The 23,288-nt window shown below is 31.8% G+C and overlaps 1 protein-coding gene across 5 annotated transcripts in view; it reads left to right on the forward strand.

Annotated features, from left to right (window-relative positions):
• The window catches only part of LOC114325140 (KN motif and ankyrin repeat domain-containing protein 2), a 117,237-nt gene that overhangs the window by 53,026 nt on the left and 40,923 nt on the right, over positions 1-23,288 (forward strand). For 2 of the 5 annotated variants that reach the window (XM_028273087.2, XM_028273088.2), the window contains exons 4-5: positions 3,958-4,126; positions 6,962-7,188. In XM_028273087.2, the coding sequence (XP_028128888.1) occupies positions 3,958-4,126; positions 6,962-7,188 (396 nt within the window). Of the gene's footprint in view, positions 1-3,957; positions 4,127-6,947; positions 7,189-23,288 lie in introns of those variants that run through there. The other 3 variants (XM_028273089.2, XM_028273090.2, XM_028273091.2) reach the window with 3 other exon arrangements.

Below are 23,288 nucleotides of genomic sequence, written 5' to 3' on the forward strand. Positions count from 1 at the left end.
ATACATTCTCAACCTTTGAATAATCTTAAAAACTAATCCTTTTAATAAAATTAATTGTAAAAAATCGTTTAATAGGTTCAAACGTTTTTGTAGTGCATCTATAATCATCTAAAATTTAATTCCCTGCTTATATAAAACAATTTTGGTTAATTGCCACACTTAAATCCTAAAAACTACCCCATATGTCAAAAATATATATAAAAAAATAGTTTTCAGCAACTTAAAAATATATATTTAGAACAATGCCAAAAAATATCTCAAAAATGGTGTTAGTGGCAAAAATTGAAATATCGTATCTCTGATTCTATAAATCTTAAAGACTTCTAGTAAACGTCGTTTTGAAAAGGAAGGATAGAAGTTTTTTGTGAATCAAGGCATATTCTCCTATACCTATACGAATAATTCTGTAAATATGTTTAAATCACATTTCTTGTGGTAAACAGAGGTTGTTTCCTTATTTAAACATCCTTCAGTTTTCTTCGTGCATGTGTGAATTATAATGCAAATACAAACGGTATGTGTACAGAATATTCATTAGGAGAAAACCGAAAATATACAAATTATAACGAGTAAAACCTCGAAACACCGTATGAGTAGTTGAAATTTGTAATAATTATAATTATTATAATTTAATTTAAACAAAGAAACGCCTTCATATTGTTAGGGCAGTTTTATAAAACATAATCATAAGATTAACTAATTACAATTATTTTAAACAAAACTCAAACTTAAGTAGATACACTTCTAAGAAATTAACGCACTACCATCAAAAATGGGTCATTTTTGATGTCTCGAATTTCCTAAACTTGCCCGATTTAAGTAATTTATATAAGTGAATATTAAATTCCTGATTGTATATAAAAAATGCGCAATAACTAACTCTTAAAACCCATCAAATTCCATTTGTATATACATATTAACCGGTTTTAGAGCAATAAATAAATCGTCAGTTTGTAAGAAAAATTTCAACACCCCCTATCTTGGAAACGAAGCATTTGCGGACATACGTGTATAAAGCAAACTGCCATTATTTTTTCATAAAGAATTACCCATTAAAGTTTGCCACACTTATTTAAAAGCACCTGTATTGACGAAAAACAAGGCTAGTTGTTAAACTACTTAACTTTTTTATTATTCAACATACGCGAATGAATCAAAAAACAGAATGTTAAGAAAACATGAGGCTGTAGTTGGGTTTTAATTTCAGTATTTTGTAACTGCTAGAATAATCCACAGGGTCACGCGAACTTTGAGAAAAAATCTGTTTGATTGGTACACCAGGTATACAATGACAATTTACCTGTCTAGTAACAATATTATTACAGCGATATTGTTAAAGAATAAGGCTGTAACATATTAAGAAAATCACTTAAATCGGTCAACAGGCTTAGAAAATTCGAGACATCAATGGTGCATTAATTTCTTGGAGAAGTGTATTTTCTTATTTTTTAAGCGCTTTTCTTTACTTCAATAGTTTGCATCAAATCTTTAGACGTTAATTTGACTGCCTTTTCTTCAATGCAAATGAATGAAAATTTGCAGACATATGCATTCGTGGGAACAATACACGAATAGTCAATAAATTTTTATTTATGTTTATTAATTGTTTAAATAAAAAAAAAACGATTTTAATGGAAAATGCTTAAATTCTCTTGTTTTTTACAATGTATAAACTTGAAACTTTTACGGATTGTAGCTAATGAAATAAACTATACATAATTTCACTTTTTACGTTAATTGTTTACGTTATGCTTCATAATTAAACAATAAAGTTTCATATTTTGAACGCTCATATATTTGTTTATATAAAAATCGGCGCTTATTCGTGTCAAAATTTCAATACAATACGAAACAAAACTTAACCAAAACTCGAATTCAAAAAATTCGTGTTTTTATCGTAGTCTTAGAAAAACCACCGGTAGAGACGTTTTGTGCTACAATTAACATTAGAATTCGTTTTGGCGTATTAATTAATTAAACGGTTTTCTTTAGTTCAATCGTTTGGGTCAATTAGTCAAATCTTTGGACGTTAATTTGACTGCCTTTTCTTCAATGCAAATGACTAAAAATTTGCAGACATATGCATTAACAGGAACAATACACAAATAGTCAATAATTTTTTTATGTTTATTATTTATTTAAATAAAAAAACTATTTTAACGGAAAATGCTTAAATTCTCTTGTTTTTTTTGCAATGAAGAAACTTGAAACTTTTACAGATTGTAGCTAATTATATGAACTATACATAATTTCACTTTTTACGTTAATTGTTTACGTTATGCTTCATAAATAAACAATAAAGTTTCAATTTTTTTTTTCTGATTCCGACTACTTTTCATGTTTGTACATCATATGTTTTATACATGTTTTAATAAACATGACGATATATTTTAATGTTTGAAAAGTGTAAGACTAAAAAGTAAAAATAAGAAAATATGAAAAAAAAATTTTAAGAAACGCTTGTCTTCAATAATTCGTGAATAAAATTAAAAATGATAAAGCCATTATTTTTATTTTCAATTTAGAGATCATTACCCTCTTTCTATGGCCATTTCGAACCCCTTAGTTCTCATCAGGAAAGCTACCGTAATGATGCTCTGAAAAGAAAATAAAAATCTTTGCCATTTCTGTCAATTATAAAATATAATTAACATTCAGACGCTATAGCGACATCTATTAACAACTTGTCGAAACCAAAAGACTCCATTTTCAAACAAATAAATGTTTAAAAATAATAAATCTTTGGATTTCTTAGTTCGGAAACAGATTCTCTCTTATACCTATTCCCCATCCTTCTAAAGTTTGCAAGGAATAAAGGGTGATGAATGCAGAGACGTGGGGGTCTATATAGTTGCACTCCACAACACATCTTTTCATCGAGGCAAAGATCAACGAAACTGTCTCCTTGTACTCAATACGTGAGTAAGAACGTAGGTAGATAAAGGCATTGTTTTTATTTTCAATTCAGAGATCATTACCCTCTTTCTATGGCCATTTCGAACCCCTTAGTTCTCATCAGGAAAGCTACCGTAATGATGCTCTGAAAAGAAAATAAAAATCTTTGCCATTTCTGTCAATTATAAAATATAATTAACATTCAGACGCTATAGCGACATCTATTAACAACTTGTCGAAACCAAAAGACTCCATTTTCAAACAAATAAATGTTTAAAAATAATAAAATCTTTGGATTTCTTAGTTCGGAAACAGATTCTCTCTTATACCTATTCCCCATCCTTCTAAAATTTGCAAGGAATAAAGGGTGATGAATGCAGAGACGTGGGGGTCTATATAGTTGCACTCCACAACACATCTTTTCATCGAGGTAAAGATCAACGAAACTGTCTCATTGTACTCAATACGTGAGTAAGAACGTAGGTAGATAAAGGCATTATTTTTATTTTCAATTCAGAGATCATTACCCTCTTTCTATGGCCATTTCGGCCATAATTACCAAAATTAAAAATATTATAAAAAAATCAACTAAAAATCAAAAAATAACAAAAATTTAAAAAATCTAACACATTCGTTAAAGAAAAGCGTGGGGCGAAAAACTTTTATTCGATGAAGATGCGCCACGCTTTTCTTTGACGAATGTGTTAGATTTTTCAATTTTTTTATTTTTTGCTTTTTAGTTGATTTTTTTATAATATTTTTAATGTTATTCACCCGTAGCTAAAGAAAAGCGTTTCTTAAAAAAATTTTCATATTTTTTTATTATACTCTCGATTATCTGTAAATAATTGTTGTCTGATTTTCTTATTTTCCTTTACTATCGCCTGACACTCTTTTTCAAATTTTGTTTGTCTAAATCTTTGTACGTCTCTTGAAGTCGCGCTTAACTATTATTTCTTGTTCATATTTATTTTTTACTTCTAAATTGGTATAAAGAAATCATTCAGCGCGAATCCCGTGGTGTCATTACAGTGTGTATTGATTTTAATTTTTAACTTTCAGACTATTCAAGAGCAAACAACTCCATCGCCGAATTACTTGAGAACTACAGCAAATAAATTCCCATTTCCAACAGATGGCTTCGATGATGCTGTGTCCGATTTCGAAAGGACATTACAACGATCCAAGAAAAAAGTTTCCAGTAATCTACCAGATGTTACCGCTGTCTCAGGTTGGTAAACTCTTTCTATATTAGGTCTATTCGCGGAGCAATTCCTAAAATTACCCAGAGGGAGAACGCCTGCGCATTAGCTGTTCAGAGGGAAAAATTCGACCTTATCGAACGTCCAATTTTGTAATGCGCAGGCGTTGTCCCTTTGGGTAAGTTCAGGATTTGCTCCGCGAATAGACCTATTACTGTTCCTACTCCGTTTTGCAGTCTATATAGAAATAACCAGAAAATACTGTATGTGTACCTAAAGAAATATCTTTGTTAGCATGTGACATATATAATATGTACTTAATTAATGAATTCAACACATATTACGTGACAAGGTTTCTGCTTTCTGTTATATGGGATTAAGCCACAGCCACAACTATTGGTGTAACGAAAATTACATTTTTTGCACCTAACACAGTATACATATTTTATCAAAAACTCCCAGCAATTCTTGCAAAAACTAGCAGAAATAGATTATAATTTCAGCAATATGCTAGTCAGTTCGAAAACACTCGAAAACGCCTATGACAGTGTGCCGGTAAATAGACTTTGGGAATCCCTGACAGAGAACAATGTACATCCACAGTACATTAATGCGGTGAAAAGTTTTTACCATGGAAACAGCAGTTGTATAAATACGAGAGATGGGCACTCAGAATACTTTCAGGTTAACAATTTTCTAAGACAGGGATGCTGCCTGTCCCCTACCCTCTTCAAAATGTGTATAAACACGGTTCTGAAGAAGAGACTTAGAAGGAAAAATAATAAAAAACACTAAAGAATATAAATACCTGGGAGTTACATTGACGGAAGATGGCAACGACGAAACAGACGTACAACAAAAATTAGGTAGAGGAAGAGCCATCACAAGTCAGATAAACTCATTACTATGGAGCAAAGATATACGAGAAAATACAAAAAAACAACTATATACAACAGTGATTGAAAGTACAGTTACATATGGCTCAGAAATCTGGACAATAAGTAAGAAAATGCAGAATCGAATAATGGCAGTAGAGAACAATTTTTGGCGAATATGCTGTAGATGTAGATTAACATTACACGATCTTGAACAGATAGAATAAAAGAAATGACGAAGGTAGTAAGGTAGAGACAACATTAACGGATACCATAGAGAGAAAACAACTTTCCTGGTACGGACACATGAGAAGAATGAATGATGAGAGATTACCGATTAAAACCTGGAAATGGGTCCCAAAAAGAAGAAGGAAAAAAGGAAGACCAAAGAAGTCTTGGGAAAAATGGATCAATATAGCCATGAACAGAAGAAATATAGAAATATATTCATGGCAAAACAGAAAACAATGGCATTCGAATTGCGATAAACGGCCTAGGATGCTGTAAAACAGTCGCTATATATATATATATATATATATATATATATATATATATATATATATATATATATATATATTAATGACAGAACAATTAACAACATTAATTAACAAAATTATAAAACAATAAAATAACCGGAAGAATGGAGAACGAGCAAACTAATTCTACTATTTAAAAAAGGAGATTAAAAACTACCAGAAAACTACAGAGGTATAAAATTGTTAATGCTACCCTAAAACTTAAATTAAAATCTTACAAGAACTAATGAATCAGAGGATAAGTTTAGCAGATAAACAACAGGGTTTAGCATTATAAAGCAAATTACCGAAAAATCACTAGAGTATAATAGACTGGCATTTCTGTGTCTGGTTGACTTATAGAAATCATTTGACAGAGTAAGACTCAAGATCTGATGTACTTCATCTTCTATATATAATAGAGAAGTCCCCCTAAGCCCTAACGTACGACAAAACGTACGTTTTGTGAATAAGCGGATTAAATTTTTTCGATTCGACAAGACGTACGTTTTGCTGTTTTCACGCTACGTCTTATTGTACGTTTTGTGTGATAGGATTTGTCCTCCGCTTATTCACAAAACGTACGTTTTGTCGTACGTTTTGCATGACACACAAAACGTACAATAAGACGTAGCGTGAAAACGAGCACACACAAGTTCATCTGCCAATGAACAACAAGAAGAAGGAGTTCTTGTCTCTTGTACCGATAGGCGGCTTGAACATTATTTAAAAGATTTCAGTAATAATCTTCACTTTTCCTACAAGGCTTTACTTTATAAGTGACAATAAAAGTATTATAATAGATTTAAAATAATAATATCATCAAAGCTGATAGGCGATAAGATATCAGGAGATAAATTATCTCACAATGTTGACAAATGACAAAATATTATCATTCTATAATATTGTTTGATTGCTTTAAACAGTATTGAGTTTTTTGTATAAAATCATACTGTGTGAAAACCATTCACTAAATATTTCATAAAGATGAAGTTTATTATACTGTTGTACAATATGATTATTAAATATTAAATAGCTATTTCTGAAATCTCCCCCGTATAAACAATGGTTAAAGTGCTCTCATCGCATGGATTTATTTTGTCGTTGTCGTTTAGTTACTAACAATTCCCCAACTAACGTATAACAGTGGCTTCCTCACTTGGCTTCTAATTTAACGTGTTCATCAGACCTAAACAATTGTTATTCTGCTTTTCATCGGTAACGCATGCCCCTTAGTGCATTGCTATAATTTTAAGTACTGTTAACTGTGTTTTGTTCAACAAAAACTAAGTACCTGTCACAAAGTACATATATGGAGAACATAAACAAAACGAATGTGTTGAGTGTGTTTTTGTGGATATGGTTCTGGTTAATAAGGCGCTTGATTTATCTCATAGATAACATAATTTTTGTTAAAACTGGTATAGCTGCTGATTATTATTATTCTCTTTGTCAACAAGAGTGTTACGTATAGTGTTATGTATAGAACATTCACGAAGGGTTGCTTCAGCTTCCGGTCAGACCATGCCCGTCTTACCCACGACCCACGATGAGGTAGCAAGACATGATTTCGACACCGTCACCATCGATTCATATGGAATGAGCCCCTTGGCCTTGCAGAAAATTAGGGAGCAGATGGCTTTGAGCCTGGAGCGAACCAAGCAGTTGGAGGACCAGATCAAGAGCATGCACAAATTGGAGGTGAGTTTTGCACTATCTATTATTCTTTAGCCTTCCCGAAATGTTTTTCAAAACTTATTTGCTTATTTTAAACTAAAACAAAAAATGTTGCACACATATTTGTGTATTTTAAAGATATTAACACTTTAGGGATAAATGTTAACTGATGAAATGTAGATAACTCTTTATTCCTTACCTTGACAGTGAACGATGAGATGTTCACATAATGTATAATAACCTTGTTGATATTTTTGTCAAAACAATGAAATATTTTTTGAGGTTATGTTTACTTGAGCTGTACCAAAAAGCACCAGCACTGTACTAGGTACTGAATAGTATCGTAATTGTAAGTTAATTGGAGTTAATGGAGATACAATATTTTTTTATTATGATCAAGTTAATGTATTGAATTGAGAGCTGGGCTCATTGTGACTTGTGAGATTAGTCCATTTACTGATTGTAAAATATTGCAAAACCTCCTAATTTTAAAGAACCGCTTGGATTGACATGAAATTTGGCATACACATAGTAGTCCAGGGCGCATCTGTTTTGAAATGTGACTCATTTTGTTTGCAGAAATTGCTTGGAAATAACTCATATAAAAATAATTGAGTTATCCTCCCACTCAAAAAGGTCCGGAACATTGTTTAAATAATCAAAATGTCAAAAAATGAAGGAAAAATTCGATTTTTATCTTCGTTTTTTGATTATAACAACTTTAAAAGTATTCAGTTCCGAGAAAAGTCGTACTGACATAAAAGTTGCGTAATTAAATTTCCTACAATGTAGGATTGGTTAAAAATTTTAAAAATTGTCACCCTTGTTGCAAAATAGAAATAATTGCGAAAAAAACATAAAAAACAAGTACTCGCATTTTACGTTTTTCAACCATTTATTCTACACTTAGGACCTTTATATTTTACCCAGAAAAACTTTATGATATAGTAAAACAATACTGTAAATTTCATTTAGCTCAGTTCAATAGATTTTGCAAAATAAATTTTGCAATCCAGCTTTCGCAAAAAAAATTCATTTTTTTTTTCAAAATGTTGCAGGACTGAAAATAAAGCAGATAGCAAGTTGAAATTTTTTTACATATTATAGATTATAGAAGAATACCGTACCTTTCATTTGCAATTTGAAAAATTAAAATCGGTTAACTACCACGGCGTCAGGAATTTTTTTAAATAAACATTAATTTTTGGTGCTACGCGCAGGACAGCGGTGTTCGATTCACACAAGTTGATTTCCAGCAAAATTTCTTCCAATACTTATTTAATATAATATTTTCTTACTCTATACTTATTTTGTTGTATTTTAATATTTTAATTCCACAAATACATATCAAACTATGTAATTTGATTATTGTTTGTGAAATATTGTTTAAACAATTGCATTAGTTTAAAAATAATAAACTTTCATTCTCTAAGTTAAAATTTATGAACAAAGAAAGCTTTTGCTATAAAGAATGTTATTTTAAAGGACAGAGTATGTGTTTTTATTTTGAAATAAACAAATTTATTTATTTATATCGAAATGTACTAAGAATTAATATTTATCAATCATTATCAAAGGTCATTGGAATGCCCAATCAGAGCAAACGTATACGCTGTCGTGCGCGTAGCACCAAAAATTAATGTTTATTTAAAAAAAAATTCCTGACGTCGTGGTAGTTAACCAATTTTAATTTTGCAAATTGCAAATGAAAGGTACAGTATTCTTATATATGTAAAAAAAAATTCAGCTTTATTTTCAGTCCTGCAACATTTTGAAAAAATAAATTTTTTTTGCGAAAGCTGGATTGCAAAATCTATTAAACCGATCTTAATGAAAGTTACAGTATTGTTTTATTATTTCATAAAGTTTTTCTGGGTTAAATATGTCCCAAGTCTAGCATAAATGGTTAAAAACCTAAAATGCGAATACTTGTTTTTCTATGGTTTTTTTTTCGAAATTATTGCTATTTTGCAACAAGGGTGACAATTTTTTAAATTCTTAACTCATCCTATATTGTAGGAAATTTAATTACGCAACTTTTATGTCAGTGCAACTTTTCTGGGAAATGAATACTTTTAAAGTTATAATCAAAAAAACCAAGAAAAAAATCGAATTTTTCATTCATTTTTTGACATTTTGATTATTTAAACAACGTTCCGTACCTTTTTAAGTGGGAGGATAACTCAAATATTATTATATGAGTTATTTTCAAGTAATTTCTACAAAAAAATATGAGTCACCTCTCAACATATAAATGTACTAATATTTTTACAGATACGCCCTGATCTATAGCTAAGGGAGCGTTCAAGTATTACGTAACGCAATTTTTGAAGATTTTTGACACCCCCCCCCCCCAACTTGCGTTACGTAATACTTGAACGGTCCCTAACATGTATAGATTGTCGGTACTTCAAACTGATCGCGAACATATACAATAATGCAACTATGACTGTACTACTACGCAAAGATCCAAACGTAATAAGTAGATATAAGAATCCAAAGAATAATTAGACAGGGAGACACGTTATCTCCCAAACTCATTATAGACGAGGGAATTTAGCACTAAAAACACCCGAATAAGTCGATTTTTAAATACAGCACCTAGAGACTTGCAGTTTTTGGATTATGTTCAGGATGGCATGACGTCAGGAAAAAGTCAGCTGCTCAAAAATGGGTGAAAATGCATAATTGCACTTTAAAGTGCATAAAAAGGACCAAATTTTGTTATTCGGGGGTTTTTTTAAGGTCACTTCATACGAATACGCCTTCAGAACTGACCCCCGGATCACCTGGTGCCCAAGGTCACTACAAGGGACGTCATCTTCTGTAGTTTCGAGGGTTCTCGTCATTAAATTGATGTAAACGAATTACTCACGGATTTTTGGGGTCGCTAAACACGAATATGCCATCAGAATTGATTTCCGGAGTACCTGGTGCCCAGGGTCGCTACTAAGACACGTCGTTGTGTCGATGTGTGCTTTAGTCCTGGGGTTATTACCCCTTCTCATAAAGAAACTTCTGAAAAGCATACATTCAAAATAAGCCCGGAAGAGGATAAACTGACTAATTCTAAGCAACTTTTGTTATATAGAGTTTTTTTACAAGTCAGTACGTTTCGAGTTATTTGCCAGTGAATAATATGTATTCATTTTTCAACAAACAAACCACGTTTTAGACGGTTTTTCGCAAATAACTCAAAAAGTAAGTATTTATCGAAAAAAATATTCTTAGCAAAATATAGCTTATAAAAAAGTGAAAAAAAATGGTTTATCTATGAAGTCTGTAAACCCAGTAGAAGCAGAGTTGTAGCTCATGAAAAGTAGGTTCTTATTCGTCAAATTACAAATCAAATATTTCAATATGAAATAACCAAAAAAATTAAGCAATTTTCTGGCATAAGTCATCACAACTTTTTAAAGCGTTTAAAAAACCTTTTTTTCTGTTTATTTTTAAGTTTCTAGCAACAAAAGTAAGCAAGTTAAGCTCAAAATAAATTTGGTGCCTTTTCTTTTGGTAAAATCGTAAAAGCCTAAAAGCCCCTAATTAGCATCCCAAAAGAAATTAATCGTAACCGCTTCACAAGTTACTTTCAACTGACGGTTATAACCGGTCAAAAAACCTGTTATTCCAAAACCGGTGTTCGGTTTTTTAATCAATAGTCAATACCCAATAGGTTGCAATGTTACATTTACATTGCACTTTATCGATATCGATACTATCGAAGGAATATATCGATACCGATAATCAATCGATCGATATATAAACGGCGCGGCGTCGGCATATATTGGACATTGGATAGTGCAATGGGGAAGGGGAAACTGGAAATTGGAACTACCCAATTGGGATCGAAAATAGAAATCAGTGGAAATCAGTCTTCATTGTTGTGAAATCGGTTTCGGTCAGCTTAAAATGTCATATTCGCGCGCGCGGTAGCGAAATATTTCCCTATTTTTTCTCTGAATTTATTATTTTTTTCCAGAGGTAACTTATCCTGTTGTTCACCGGTTATTACTTTAAAAAGAAAAAACATATTATATCCGGGACAAAAACAACCGGAAAAACCGATTATTGCGAAAAAATAAAACGGGTTTTTCGGTTATAACCTGTAGTTTTTTTCACCCCTACATGTAAGTAACATTCATACAATCTTAAAATTGTATAACTTAAAAACTGTGCACACATAATATTGGCATAATTTATATTATTTTACCTGACAGTATCTTGCACATTGGCAATTTGAAATTTTAGGATTTAGTTACCTTCTCAGAGACCTGTAAAGAAGAATATAGTGGATATAATATTTTACCATCCGATATCGAATTTGCAGATTGAGTCTTTGGTTACTCAGAAATTTCCTCATCTTCAAAAAAGCTGCTCTTGATTGCTATATTCTTGATCGAAGTTATTATTTCAGATTTATATCTTCCGTAATCCAGACTTTTAAGTATTTCATTTTGTCCACTTATTCAATATCTTCATTTTTTATCTGAATCCTTGTTATGACTTTTCCCCTCTTACTGATAACTATTATATGTATAGTTCTTGTTTTCTTTAAGTTTATTGCCAAACCAAACTGTCCCAGTATCACAAAATAGGTTTAGTAGCGTCTGTAGGTCTTTCTAACTTTCATTATTTATTTTGATCCCTTCTGTGCAGTTTTTAAGTGATTGTGTAAATAAATCTTCGGAGTATATAATAAATAGTAATGGTGAAAGTGCACAGCCCTGTCTCACTCGTCTACTTATCTGTTGCGCATCTGTGCTATTTTCATCTAATGTTACCACATATTGTTGGTTCCTATAGAGATTTTTCACTGTTATGTTCAAGTTTGTCGAAAGCTTTCTCATAGTCTATAAATGCGACGAAAAGATCTCTTTGTTGGTCTCAACATTTTTGGGCAAGAGTTGTGAAATTATACAGAGCTTCTACTGTTCCGAAGCCATTACGAAATCCAAACTGTCTACAGGGTGATTGATTAGTGGTGTAAAGCTCAATAGACCCGCTATAGTAATAGATAGCAATAAAAGTTAATAACAAAAATTTTAGCCACCTTTGAGCTTCACATCACAAAATTAGTTAGAATGTTACAAGGTGTTCGATAACACAGTGGCAGACCAAACTTATGTTTTGTTAAATGGAACACCCTATATTTTATTTTAAATCCGAAATCCTGTTAACTTCTCCATCACAAAAATATAAAGGTTTGTTATGTTATACAGGGTATTTACAAAGTTATAACCAATTTTATATGAAAATCGTAACAAGTTCAAATCCCTGTATAAATAAAAAATAAGCAAAACAGCAATGGATTATTAATGCCATATTTTTTTACGTATTGTCAAAATTTTTAAGAATGATTGATATTGCTAATTTTCTTTATATCAAATACAAGGTGAGTCAAAACGCAAGTACATTATTTTCTCAGTAATTTTAAATGAAACACCCTGTATTTTATATCACTATTGAAAAGTACCATTACCGTACTTTAATTTTTAGATAACATTCCATATGTCTAAATTTATAATTTTTCGAGATATTTTCATTTTTCAATGGACCAGTAGCGTGGCCACCCAAATCACCAGAATTTAATAAACTGGACTGATTTTTTTGGGGTTACGTTAATAATGAAGTTTATAAAATACGTCCAACAACAAGGGATGAGATGAAAAATAGAATACAAAGTGTAATGTAATACAAAGTAGCTCATTCAATGATCGTTTTTAGGCGTGCATAAATGTGTTAGGAGGTAATTTTGAACACCTTATGTAATTAAATATTTAAAATATTTTATATAAAGTAGCTTCTAATTTTTTCAAATATGTTTTTTTTGCAAAATGTATTACTGATAAATTATTTTTCGTTCTTTATTTGTTACATTGTTACATTTACATACAAAAGTAGTGTTTAATTGTCTTCACAAAATGTTGTATTTTGTGTTTGTGTGTTTTTTTGTAAAATTTATTACTAAGTTTCTTTCTTTATTTGTTACATTTACATAAAAAAGTAGTTTTTAATTGTTTCAAGATTGTTGCATGTTGTGGTTGTGTTTTTTTTTTTGTAAAATTGTTTACTAATAAATTATTTTTATTTCTTTATTTGCTACATTGTTACACTGATTACAGGATTGATAATCAGTAATCGTCAATTGTCAATTCAGTCATGGCTTACTTAAAATTTAGATAAATTTAGACACCTAAAATAATTTGCTCTGAAAAATGAAAATATCTCGAAAACTAATAAATTTAGACATAGGGAATTCTATATAAAAATTAAAGAACGGTAATGGTGCTTTTCAATAATGATATAAAATACATGGTGTTCCATTTAACATTACTGAGAAAATAATGTACTTGCGTTTTGACTCACCCTGTAATTCATATAAAGAAATTTAGCAATGTCATTAATAGGGAACTTGCACATAAAAATATTTTTGCATAAAATTGTTAATTTATGTTTAAAAATATTATGTTTAAAATATTACGTCTTAATAATTAATAGTTTACATACAATAGCTGATAATAGTTGCGCGCCCAAATTTACCATTTCAAACAACTTCAAAAGCGCGGGCTGGGGTCTGACGTCACCAGCCATGATGTTTGCCAGTGTTCTCGTTTGGCTAGTGCCAGACGTGCACTCTGAAGACAATATTTGAAATTTTAAAGATCATTTATTTATAATATTGTTTTTAGTTTACGGAAATACATTTTTATTTTACAACTTATGTATCTCAAATGCCAAATTACATTATAAAGTTATGTAAGTACATACATACTACTAAAAAATTACGTATAACAAGAAAGGATGTTTTAATAAAATATATGAATAGGCATACATTTAGTTTAAAATTTGAATTTCATTCTCACATAAAGAAATAAAAATATTTTATGGATAAAACTTTATTTTATCAAAGTTTTATTCCATTTATTTTTAATAATTAGCAGAACCAAATAGATGGGGGAAAATATTTACACTCCAAAAGTCTTGTGCTATACTAATCAAACTGTCAATAAGACATGCGTCATATTCTATCCAAATATTTATAAGTAAATTTTAAATTACTTTCAAAGTATGTATCTGCTACGCAAAAAAAAACACTTATTTTTTAAATTAAAACATTTGCAACTACTGTACTTTTACATTGGTTATTTGGTTGATAGATTAGATTTTGGCTCTCGGTCTCGATTTTCTACCAACACAACTTTTTCAATCCAAAACGTTTGTCCCTTATTATAATTAAATTTCCGAATACATTTATTTCAGTCGTAATATTTTGTAATAAACAAAACTAAAACCTATCATTTATAAATATTTTAGATTCATAACAAAGAAGAAACAAAAAAACTTAAAAATAAACAATACAATATCTATTATACTTTTTGTAATAAAAGTAAGAGCAACTAAAACCTATTGTTATAAACAATATAAAAATGCTTATTAATAATGCTTACTTATTTTTTTTAACACCTGATCAATTTCAGTTTGAAATTAATAAACTGATTATGAACTATACCTACAAGAACACAAATAATACCTTGGAATTTCCAATTAAATACGATTAAATGGAGTTAATACAATCCCAAAAACAACCTTTATTTCTTTTGAACTTTTATTTATACAATCGACTTCTACATAAAGAGTTTTAAGTGAGTGTAAATGAATTTGTAAATAATATTTTCGAAATATCCTAGCGGTTTTGTTGTCGATGGCAGGTAGACAGTGGGTCGTGACGTCAGACCCGTTTACGCGTCTCTGAAAAAATTTGAATTTTATAGCATTTTCAAAGCTGCGTAATAAGCGTATGAGTTAAAAATATTTGATTTTTTTGCATGCATGCGTTTTAAGATCATGTTACCTTATATTGTTTAATATTATTTTAATATTTAAAAATATATGCAAGTTCCGTATTCTTAAAAATTTTGACAATAAATAAAAAAATCTGGCATTAATAAACCATTGCTGTTGTGCTTATTTTTATTTATACAGTGAGTTGAACTTATTACGATTTTCATACAAAATTGGTTATAACTTTGTAAATACCCTGTATAACATAACAATCCTTTATATTTTTGTGATGGAGAAGTTAACAGGATTTCGAATATAAAATAAAATATAGGGTGTTCCATTTAAAAAAGCATAAGTTTGGTCTGCCCCTGTGTTATCGAACAACCTGTAACATTTTAACTAATTTTGTAATGTGAAGCTTAAAGTGGGCTAAAATTTTTGTTATTAACTTTTATTGCTATCTATTACTATAGCGGATCTATTGAGCTTTGCGCCACTAATAAATCGCCCTGTATTACTCATATCTGCTTCACACTTTCTGAATATTCTTGAATGTGTAACTTTTAAACATGTTTTGAATAATTGTGGCATTCTTCTTCTTCTTAAAGTGCCTATCCGTTCCGGATGTTGGCGATCATCATGGCTATCTTTACTTTGTTTACCGCAGCGCGGAACAGTTCAATGGTAGTCGTGTTATACCACTTTCGTACATTTTGAAGCCAGGAAATGCGTCTTCTTCCCGGTCCTCTTTTACCATTTACCTTCCCTTGGAGAATCAGTTGGAGAAGACGTAACGTTCTTGATTTCTCATTACATATCCTAGATATTCTAATTTTTTTGTTTTGATGGTTATGAGAATTTCACGCTCTTTTCCCATTCTACGCAGGACTTCCACATTAGTAATTCGGTCAACCCAGGATATATGTAAGATGCGCCTATAACACCACATTTCGAAAGCTTCGAGCCGATTCATAGATGCAGCAGTTAGTGTCCACGCTTCCATTCCGTAGAGCAGAACTGTGAATATGTAGCATTTCAACAGACGGTATTTTGTTTTTAATGATATGTCCCTACTGTTGAAAATCGAAAATGGGTCTCATTCTAACGTATGCCGCTTTCGCTTTTATTATTCGCTGTTTAATTTCCGTTGAGTGGTCCCATTGGCTATTTAAATTCGTGCCCAGATATGTATAGGTATTGCTCAACTCTTTCGATATTCTGTTGGTTGATTGTAAGTTGAGCGTTTAGTATTGGTTTTTTACTAATTGTCATAAATTTGGTCTTCTTTATGTTGAGAGTTTAATTGTGACATTAAGCTGATCAATCTGTAGTCATTAGAGTGGTTGGGGTTCTTGGTTTTTCGGCAGCGGAACAAAGGTCGATAGTAGCCAATCTCTGGTATCTCACCAGATTTGTATACTTTGTTAAAGAGGATAGTTACTGCGCTTAAATTGTCTTCATTTAAAAGTTTAATCAGCTTGATGTGAACTTCATCTGGCCCAGGGGCTCTGCCAGAGTTTGAGTTGTTTATAGCATGTTGGACTTCAGATTTTTATCTTATTGGAGCTTCTTCGCTATCAATTTGTGTTAGTTCCGTTCTTGTGTCCATGAAAAGATCTTCAATATATTTAGTCCATACTTGTTTTATTTCATCTCTGTTATTAATAGGTTTATTGTTTTTGTCAATTAATCGGTTAGGTCTGTTTGTTCGTCATTTTCCAGATAATTATTTAACTTTTTTATGTAAATTATAATGATCATGTTTCTTCTGCAATTCCTTTACTTCAATGCATGGATCCATCATCCACTTTTCCTTAGCCTCTATTGTTTTGTTCCGCATTAATTTATGTTTTCGTCTGTGTTTATTTGGGATTTTGTTTCTCTATATTCTTCTTTGTTCCATGATTTCCAATATTCCTTGAGTCATCCAAGGTTTTCGGCTTTCTTCTTTCTTTTGTAGAGTTTCTTTCTGTCTCTTTATAACAGAATCTATCTCGATTTTGCTCCACATAATGTTCACATTCTCGGTGTTTTTCATGTCTAATGTTATTTTTTTTTTTTTTTTTCATTTCTTGATTGATAAAAGTTGAAGCCTCGGCACATATTTCGTTTATCTTGAACAACCGACTATTCACCTCAGACTTTTGGATTTTATTATCCTTTTTACCCTCAGTTTCATTTTGGAGACAAGGAGGTTATGGTCTGATGGGACGTCAGTCTATAACCTCCTTTAATGCCTGTCAAACATTAAAAAATAAATTATATATCGATGTTACTATCGATATACTAAAATTTTAAAATATCGTGCAGTTGATCCAACCCCTACAACTAACGGTTCACTCGCAGGTTCTTGACGGTAAATATCCTATGAATCACTCGATGTTGATTATTTAATAAGTTATCAATTTTGCGTTCCATACCTTACAATATTGGATTTCAACATTGAAGGTTGGAATAAATAGAAAACTAAAGTGCACGGTAGTCGTAGAAATTATTTCGTAAGCAGTGGATTGTGATACTTGGTAAGTTACTTGTCTTTTGAGTCTTAAATGTTACGCTTTATTTCGCATATACATACGTATATTTTTATACGTACATATTGTTTTTTGATAATCATTTCTTGTTTTGACAGTTGAAAAATAGAGCGTCTTGTGACTAACTGTACACAATGTCAAACAATAACCGTAAATACAGTAAAACCTGTCAATAGCGAACACTAAAAATAAAGCAACTATTGGCCGTTATATTATAGACCAGGGCCTAGATTCCGTGCACTGTAGATATCTACATGTCGCTTTCTATCGATATTTGAATATCAAAATATTTGAATTTTTAGCTTTAATTGAATTATTTTCTAGTTTTGCTAGGTTATACTCTAATTGGTAAACTAGAGCAAAACTAGAAAATAATTCAATTAAAGCTAAAAATTCATATATTTTGATATTCAAATATCGATAGAAAGCGACATGTAGATATCTACAGTGCAAGGAATCTAGGCCCAGGATATTTAAAAGTAAAAACACCGGAATAAACAGATTTTTAAATACAGCACCTATCGACTTAGCTTTTTTGCATTGGTTATTGGGTTCTACACTGACAGGCACAAAATTCCGCCACCCAAAATGTTTGATTAAGTTTGACAATTTATAACTTTATTGAGGCCCATTTATACATACCCAGGCCGTGTCCGTTCCGGGTCAATGCCGAGTCCGGGTATTTTTAATGCAGTATTTACATACAACCGGGTTGTGGCAGTGTGCGTACCGGACTGCATCTAAACATTCCGTATATGTATTTGGAACCTAGGAGTTTTCTATTGGTTCGTTGCAGCACGCGGTCATATTTTAACCAATAGGCGGCGAGGTCCCAAACGCATATACGGAATGTTATTCGGTTCCAAATTCATATACGGAATGTTAAATATTCGTACACCGAAAAAGATAAGTTTTTATTAGTCTGTTAAAAGGAGATTAATTTTAAAATACGTGTTACTGTATTATTAAATAAAAATAAAACAATTATAGTATTTGGAATGTTATTTGGTGCGAAATTCATATACGGTATATTAAATATTCGTAGAACAAATAGACGATTTTTATTAAAGCCAATTAAAATGAGACTGGTTTTTAATAGTATATTATGCAACGAGCATTTAATGATGGTCATTATGAAGCGAGTATAAGGGATACGAAACGAGCCGCATAGAGTACGAGCTTCATAATGATAATTAAATGCAAGTTGTTTACACGATTTTTTCTATGATCATTCACAAAAAAATATATTCAAAGTGTCATGTGTCAGTCTGACAGTTTGTTTACGTATTGAGAAGTGTCAAAGAGTATGTATTTGATTCGCGATTGGTTACTGCGCGTGTGCCACCTTTATCGCGAATGTCATATCGCGATTCTATTGGTTAAAAATCTGTATCCTAATGAAAATATGTATCATAATGAAGTTCATTATGATACAGGTAGTGACATCATAATTGATATATTATAGTATGAGAATAGAAAAATGATTGTTAATGTATTAGGTATTAAAGATCCACAAGGAACAAGGTTTTCCTGTAGTTGGCTGTATACCATATAATACAAAAAAACGAATAAAGTCCTTTATAAAAAGTCTATATTTAAAATCCCTAAAATGGGCTACATCACAGAACTAGTTTTAGATTGATTGACCAATGATCATCAGTGCTTTCCAAAAATGAATATAACCTGATAAAATAATGCAAAGGTTTTAAAATTTTGGCTACGTTTAAAAAAGCCGTAGGTTATACCTACTCACGTGTCCTTACCATGCTAACCACCAAAATATAATATTACAAATTTTATTTACATATATTACATAATTACAAATATTTTGGTGGTTAGCATGTAAGATCACGTGAGTATAACGTACAACTTTTTTTAACTGTAGTCAAAATTTTAAAACCTTTGCACCATTTTATAAGGTTATATTCATTTTAGGAAAGCACTGATGATGATTGGTCACCCAATCGAAAACAAGTTCTGTGATGTAGCCCTTTTTAGGGATTTTAAATATAGACCTTTTATAAAGGACTTTATTCGTTTTTTTGTATTATATGGTATACAGCCAACTACAGGAAAACCTTTTTCCTTGTGGATCTTTAATACCTAATAGGTACATTAACAATCATTTTTATATTCTCATACTATAATATATCAATTATGATGTCACTACCTGTATCATAATGAGCTTCATTATGATACAGATTTTCAATATGATACAGATTTTTAACCAATAGAATCGCGATATGACATTCGCGATAAAGGTGGCACACGCGCAGTAACCAATGGAGAGTCAAATATATACGCTTTGACAGTTCTCAATATGTAAAAAAACTGTTAGACTGACAAACTACTTAATTTGTTTGTGTTACAGCTCTTTAATTTTTCCACAGAATTTTTAAAGTTAGAAGAAATTACAACGCTTCCATTCACTCTCGTATAATGCCATGTAAGCAAAATTTTTTTGTTATCGGAATAATAACAAAAGATATCAATACATTTACCTACAAAGTGATGTAAGAATCTTGAAAATCGGAGTACAAATAATAAAGTTATAAATTAACAAACTTAATCAACAATTTTGGGTGGCGGAATTTTGTGCCGGTGAGTGTAGATGACGTCAGGAAAAAAGTCTACAATAGAAAAATGGGTGGAAATGCATAATTGTTTTTACAGTGCATAAAACTGCGTAAACACGTCAAAATCAGTAGATGAATGGCCAGATTTTGTTACTTTGGAGATTTTTGGGGTCACTAAACATGAATACGAGTACTCTATCAAAACCGACCCTCCGAGCACCTCGTTCCCAGAATCCCTGCTAAGGGCCAAACCAGACGGGCCACTATGCAGCGCTATTCTGTGGATCCACAGAGTGACTGAAACAGCGAAGTGGATCGTTTGGAAGAGTGCGGTGTTTAATGTAATGAGTGAGAAAAAAAAAAGTAAGCTTGTTCAAATGAGTAAAAACTTGCCGGCTAATAATCTTTTAAAAAAGTGTGTTCGTCACAGTCAGTGTTTGCAATGTCCATAGTTTTAAATATTTTATAAAATTTCTACCCTTTTGAAAAAATACCAATAAACTCCATAAATGGAATTAAGAAGAACCAGACAAAAGCAGCTATATCACAGAAAGAAGCACATAAAAAATTAACTAGTACATCTGGTATCCCACAGCCGTAAAAATAATTTGATACAATTTTCAACACAAAAAAACACACACAAATAGTAAGTTTCCCATTACAACTGAGTGAACGAGGTCCTGTTTTTAAGGAGCTGATGACATTAAATATATGTAAACATGTTAGCTTGCAACCCCCTTTTAACTGATATCTTATCGTTTTGTTTTCTACAACAAACAATAAAACCTTTTTTGGCAGAGGATGGGACCCCCACTATTTAACATAAATAAACAAACAAGATTGTGAGTATTTGTTTTGTTTAGTTCAATGATGGATTCAGACGAGGAAAGTCTTCTTTCTCGTCAGAATGTATAATAAAATGTAAATATAAATAGAGAAAATATTGCTTACGGGATTTATTCTTTTCGATAGGGCTACCTTCTTTAAAATCAGGAACAAATAATTCAAATAATATCTCGTCCACACTTTTCCTTTCAATGCCCTATCCTCCTGAGTCCCAAGAAAAGAGTTTTTATTATTTTAGCAATATTTTCTGTTTTCTCTCTTGATTTGTGAAAAAAATAAACAAAAATCTATAAAAACTAAAAAAAATATTTGACAGACATAATTATGACAGGTCCAGCATAATGGACATCAGGACTTAACTTACATTTAAGTATGAAACTGAAAAAAACATTCTCATTCAGGAGAAATACAGTATATTTTGCATTTTACACAAAAGAATCTAGTCTTCTTAGCGCATTTACACTGAATCTAGTCTACAACTTACTGCATTTTTGTGGAGACGCCGCTCAGAACCTCACAAGTTTCACCACGCGTAACAACAAACCAACGAATTAGGCGCTGTAGTAAAATTTTGCAAACGAGTAAATTTTACTGATAAGTAGGAAGTCCAATATGCTGCACTAAAGGACGCAGCGATGCCCAACCCGATTAATCACCCGTGCAAAAAATTAGTAAACATTGTCCAGCGGGCTGCACCTATGGACTGAGGAGGCTATAACTATACCCTCGGGTTCTTGTATCCCATATCTTGTCTGTTTTGGAATTCAATTTAAAATCTTTCGGCATCAAAATTCATTTTACGTGCTCACCGTGTAAATTCTCGTCAATATTTGTGGCGGCTACAAAAGTGGTCCGTCTGAATGGGTTTTGCCACTAGTTGACGCACTACAATGAGACTCGGCAACTGTGGCTGGCCACAGTCGCTCGTCTGGGGTGCGTCGTCCACTTCACATAAGAACCCACGGTCAATCATCGAAAGCTGCTTTGTGGATCCACAGAGTAGCGCTGCAGAGTGGCCCGTCTGGTTTGGCCCTGACGTTATCTGGAGTTTCGAGAGTTTTCGGTACTAAATTGATGCAAACAGATTACTCTGAGGTTTTTGGGGTTTTTCGCTGAACACGAACACGTCAGCAGACTCGCGGAGCACCTGGTGCCCAGTCTCACTGCTAAGGCACGTCATCTTCTGAATTTTCGAGGATTTTAGACAAAATTGATGCAAACAGATACTTGGGAGTTTTTGGGGGACGCTTAAACTCCAGATGACATGCCATAGCAGTGACTCTTGGTACCAGATGCTCCCGGGTCGATTCTGATGGCGTATTCGTGTTCAGCGACCCCAGAAACTCCGAGTAACAAAATTTGGCTCTTAATATACTGATGTTGGCATGTTTACGCACTTTTGGATGCATTTTGTGCACTGTATTTTTTCGGTTGTAGACTTTTTTCCTCATGTCATCCCGAACACAATGCAAAAAGTTGTCAAGTGTATAGGTGCTGTATTTAAAAATCGATGTTTTTTTGCTAAATGCCCTGGTCTATCATATAAAGGTGGCGGCTCTTGTCAGGTTTTGCAGTTCACAAATACATAAAAGATATTTGAAACTTTGTTTATTTTATTAATTAAAGCAAATGTAATTCAATACATAAACGGAAAACTACTTTATATACCTACTAATAAAAAACAAAATTACACACTATATTAAGTATATTCCAGAATTATACATTATATGCGATTTTGGAAGCTTTTAAGTCTGTAAGAATCGATTGTAAGAAAAGGTCAACACTCAAAAGTACATGTTCAATATTTGACTCAAACAATGCCTTCATTTGTTTATATAGATACATTTTTTGCCTATCAGGATTGTTTACTAACCCTGCTATAATGACACTCATCTTGCCTAAAAGGTTGAAGGTCTTCAGAGACTGGTGACCAGAATGGCGGAGTGAGGACAAGAATACGGTCTAACAATGAACGTTAAGAAGATAAAATTTATGAGCATATCGAAAACTCAAATAAATAATAAGAATATTCTCATAAACGGAACTAATGTGGAACGAGTAGACCAATATGCATGTCTTGGCACAATAATCAACTCCACAAAAGATTACTTCCAAGAAATCAGAGTAGAATAGGCTAGGCTAGAGTAAGTTTTAACAAAATGAGAAGAATACTTTGCACAAGAGATTTGAAGTTGGAGCCTTGAAGAGTTAGGTTGGCTAGGTGCTGCGTTTTCTTGGCTTTGTTTTATGGAAGAGAGCTTGAACCTTGAATGTGACATCGATGGAAAAACTGGATTCGTTCTAGTTGTGGGTGTATAGAAGAGTTCTGAAAATATCGTGGATAGAACATGTCACAAACAAATAGGTTCTGAGAAAGATGAATAAG

The sequence above is a fragment of the Diabrotica virgifera genome, chromosome 10 (genome assembly GCF_917563875.1).
Source record: "Diabrotica virgifera virgifera chromosome 10, PGI_DIABVI_V3a".
Lineage (NCBI taxonomy): Eukaryota > Metazoa > Arthropoda > Insecta > Coleoptera > Chrysomelidae > Diabrotica > Diabrotica virgifera.